The following is a 3,505-nucleotide window of genomic DNA, read 5'->3' as shown; positions in this document are numbered from 1 at the left end:
ATGGAAGTCTGGGAACAAATTCCCCTCCGACAAGTAGCTCAGATAACTACAAAAGACGACTTCAAAACGGCACTGGTCAAGCTCAGAGGTATGATATGCCTTCCTCCAACAGGGATCACTAATAGTGTGGTTCCTTGTGTTTGTTGGTCTCTCTGGCTAGCAAGAAACACCAAAATCTTCGAAGGTCGAACCCTCTCCCCTATAGAGATCGCAACGAGAGCGTTGAGATTAGCAAGGGAGTGGAATACGGCTCAAACCCCTACAGAAAAGAGGCCAAGAAACTTACAGATCAGACAGCCAAATGCAAACCGACCCTCGAGCTCAACAATCGCATCGCCAATAATCTCTTGTACGACCGACGCCGCTTGGAACAAGCAATCGAAGCAAGCAGGACTAGCATGGACTTTCTCTGGTACTGATCTACCATCAACAATCACTGGTTCAACCACCCAACCCTTCGTTAGCTCTCCCCTACTAGCGGAAGCGCTAGCGGTGAGATTGGCCCTCATCAAGGCAGCGACTTTTGAGTTCCCAAGGCTCAAAGTGTCCTCCGACAACCAAACGCTCATAAGAGCAATCTCCAACGACTTGCAGCTTAAGGAAATCCATGGAATCATAGCTGATATCCACCAAATCTCCTCTGCCTTCGTCAATATCTCATTTAGTTATTTTCCTCGTGAACAAAACAGAGACGCCGACGCTCTTGCTAAGCGGGCTCTCAATTCTATCTATGTATTGGACCCTTAAAGGGCAAACCTTTGGGTCTGAGGCCTTTCAGTTTAATTTAAGTGTTTAAGTGCCAGAAAAAAAAAAAAAAAAGATCTTCTTTTTGTGTGGTCCACTTAAGTTATATAAAAATATACATAAGATAGTTGTAACGCACAAAGCTAACACAGAAGTCACATATTGACACAAGAGATCGAAATTTATTGAAGAAGCATGGAATCCTCATGTAAAATTCATACAAGACCACCAAAGTTTAAGCAAAAAAAAAAAAATTCATACAAGACCAGCGATATGACATCGTTTATTCATAAGTGATTAACAAAATAAGCAAATAAGTCGAGCGATATGACGTCCTTTATTCATATGACGTCATTATTTAAGACCAACAAAGTTTCCTTGCAAAGCAATTTATTTCATGTTTTGTCTCTTTAGACTAGTTTCTCCAGTGCTTCTACATACTTATTGACATAACCACTGATTATTCCAGAGCTAAGTAGAGACTCCTTCAATTTGGCGTGGTTCCTCCTTACTAGGTTCCCTAGCTCGGTGTCCTTGTCCATCACTGACCTAACCGCCCCGCTTATCTTCTCCTTTGAAAACCATCCTGTTTCCTCTCTTTTCACCTCCACCGAGACCTCAAGTTCCTCGCTCATTAGCCTGGTGTTGAATATTTGCTCACCCAAATGTGGAATAAACACTATTTGGCAGTCATTCAATAGAGACTCCCACATTGATCCAAATCCACAATGGCTCACAAAGCAACCTATTGATGGATGAGCCAATATCAGTGGCTGCTGCACCCATTCTCCCCAAACCACTCCACGCTCCTTAACCCGATCTTCGAACCCTTCTGGTAATGCTTCCTGGATGGTAGATGCGCCTTTTGGTGGCTTTACCGCTACAATAAATGGTAAACCGGTCAGCTCAATTCCTAAGCAGAGTTCTTGAAATTCTTCCTTCTCAAGAATGATTTGGCTGCCAAGCGAACAGTATACTACTGATCCTGGTTCGAACCGGCTCAGCCATTGATGCCATCGATCTTCTAGTGGTTTGATATTGTCCGGCTCAGGAAGCATTGGACCCGTCAAGAGAACTTTTCTTTGAAATTCCCTTTCGATAAAATCGCAGAATTTTCCTTCCATTTCCTGGCAAGTCCTTATCGATATGACATCACAGTTCACAAGCCCTGTCATGATCCGTTCGTAAAACGTCACTCCATCACCAAATGGATAGGACAGAAATGACAAGGAATTGGTTTCTTGTCCGTGAAGCAACACCTTGGACGAAGGATACCCCGGAGGAGGTATAGCTAATTCATCTGGACTACGACCAGGGACAAATGAGATAGCTACACATGCTGCAGAAATCGTTACAAAATTCACACTCTTGGCTCCACAATCTCTAGCTATGTCCGGAATCCAGTGAGCAAAATCAAAGAAAATTCGATCCGGTTTACCTAATCGAACCGCTTCTTCGACCTGACCGCGTGTGCGGTCCATAGCTGAGGCCAGAAAACCCCCTAACGTGATTGGTATATCCGCGGTTGTTTCGGCGCCATCAGGGAGACCATCCACAGAAGGGATGGTAAGAGTGTGAAAGACAATGCATTCTGGGAACAGATTGAGAGGTTCAAGTTGCTTCAGAGCTTTCTTGGGGAGCAAGAAAGTGATTTTGTGACCTTTCTCCGCTAGTTTATTAGCCAGATGCAGAAATGCAGTCATGTGACCAAAACCAAACCATGGGAACATAAAAGCATGAAACTTTGATCCCATTTCTGTTTTTTTTTTTCTTTTCTTTTCTTTCTCTTTCTTCTCTTCCAAATTGTACACCTTATCTTAAATAGAGCCGCAAGAGAGCCGACATAAACACGGCCACGAGAGAGATAAATTTTCATATTTGTTTAGGTTTTACTTTTTGTAGAATCATTGCTTCTTTGTTTTTCTTGTGGTTAGGTAAGATGAGCGGTCGTCTGTTGCTCAATTGTGATATTATCGACAAAACACAAGGTGATTGAATGGACCACATCATTTAGGGTAGACAAAGATAGGATATATAGTGCTTTTGAAATAAAATTGCCAGGCTCGTGTGTTGGGTAAGATTAGTGGTACTCTGGTCCTCAATTATGATATTTTTGTCAAAACACATGTTGAATGGACCCACGTCATTTAAGGTTGACACAGATAGGATGTATAGTTTTTTTTTTTGTAATAAAATTGCCATGCTTATGTGTTTGGTAAGATGAGCGGTTGTTCAATTGTGATGCTATCAACAAAACAAACGTTGCATGGACCCACATCATATAGGTGTTTGATCGGAAAACGGTAATAAAGAAGATATGGGTTTTAACAAAGACGTCTTATTTATGGTCGGAGAAAACGTTCAGTCGGTTACAAGAGAAATGAAGAGAATGTGACAGAAAGGAAGCCGGTGGCTCGATGAGCTACCGGAAAAGTACAACTAGCGGCGAGATGAAGCAAAGGTGAAAACCCTAATTTAGCCGCCAAGTGTTAGTCAGTGATTTCGGATCCTTCTCTCGTTGTCTCCCCTTTCCCTTATATAGACGTCCTGATGCTTCGTCCTTGACCTAATTTACGCCATCTTGGTAGGCCTCTTCTGCTGGGCCGAGAAGCCCGTAGGCGTCCGAGCAGCCGCTGAGCCGAATATACTTTAGTCGATGACGATCGACTAAAAGTACTCAAGAGTCAAGCCGAGAGACCTGACTCTTGAGCCGACCGATCGAGCCGTCGCTCTACCTAATCCGGGCCAGGCCTTTCTATTC

General features: G+C 43.2%; 2 protein-coding genes across 2 annotated transcripts; one reads left to right on the top strand and one right to left on the bottom strand.

Moving 5' to 3' along the window:
- LOC106329792 lies at nucleotides 1-747 on the top strand. Its single transcript, XM_013768429.1, has one exon. It carries the CDS (start codon nucleotides 1-3, stop codon nucleotides 745-747), a length of 747 nt encoding a protein of 248 aa, XP_013623883.1.
- A 195-nt stretch (nucleotides 748-942) lies between these two features.
- Nucleotides 943-2,663, bottom strand: LOC106336399 (UDP-glycosyltransferase 79B6). The gene has a single exon (XM_013775227.1). It carries the CDS (start codon nucleotides 2,496-2,498, stop codon nucleotides 1,155-1,157), a length of 1,344 nt encoding a protein of 447 aa, XP_013630681.1. The 5' UTR covers nucleotides 2,499-2,663; the 3' UTR covers nucleotides 943-1,154.
- Nucleotides 2,664-3,505: the final 842 nt, after the last annotated feature.

Source organism: Brassica oleracea, chromosome C3 (assembly GCF_000695525.1).
Source record: "Brassica oleracea var. oleracea cultivar TO1000 chromosome C3, BOL, whole genome shotgun sequence".
Lineage (NCBI taxonomy): Eukaryota > Viridiplantae > Streptophyta > Magnoliopsida > Brassicales > Brassicaceae > Brassica > Brassica oleracea.
This window is presented reverse-complemented; position numbering and strand designations above follow the sequence as displayed.

Excerpts from the sequence above, each read along its gene's own strand:
- LOC106329792 (XM_013768429.1), top strand. The coding sequence starts at position 1 with ATGGAAGTCTGGGAACAAATTCCCCTCCGACAAGTAGCTCAGATAACT.
- LOC106336399 (XM_013775227.1), bottom strand. The coding sequence starts at position 2,498 with ATGGGATCAAAGTTTCATGCTTTTATGTTCCCATGGTTTGGTTTTGGT.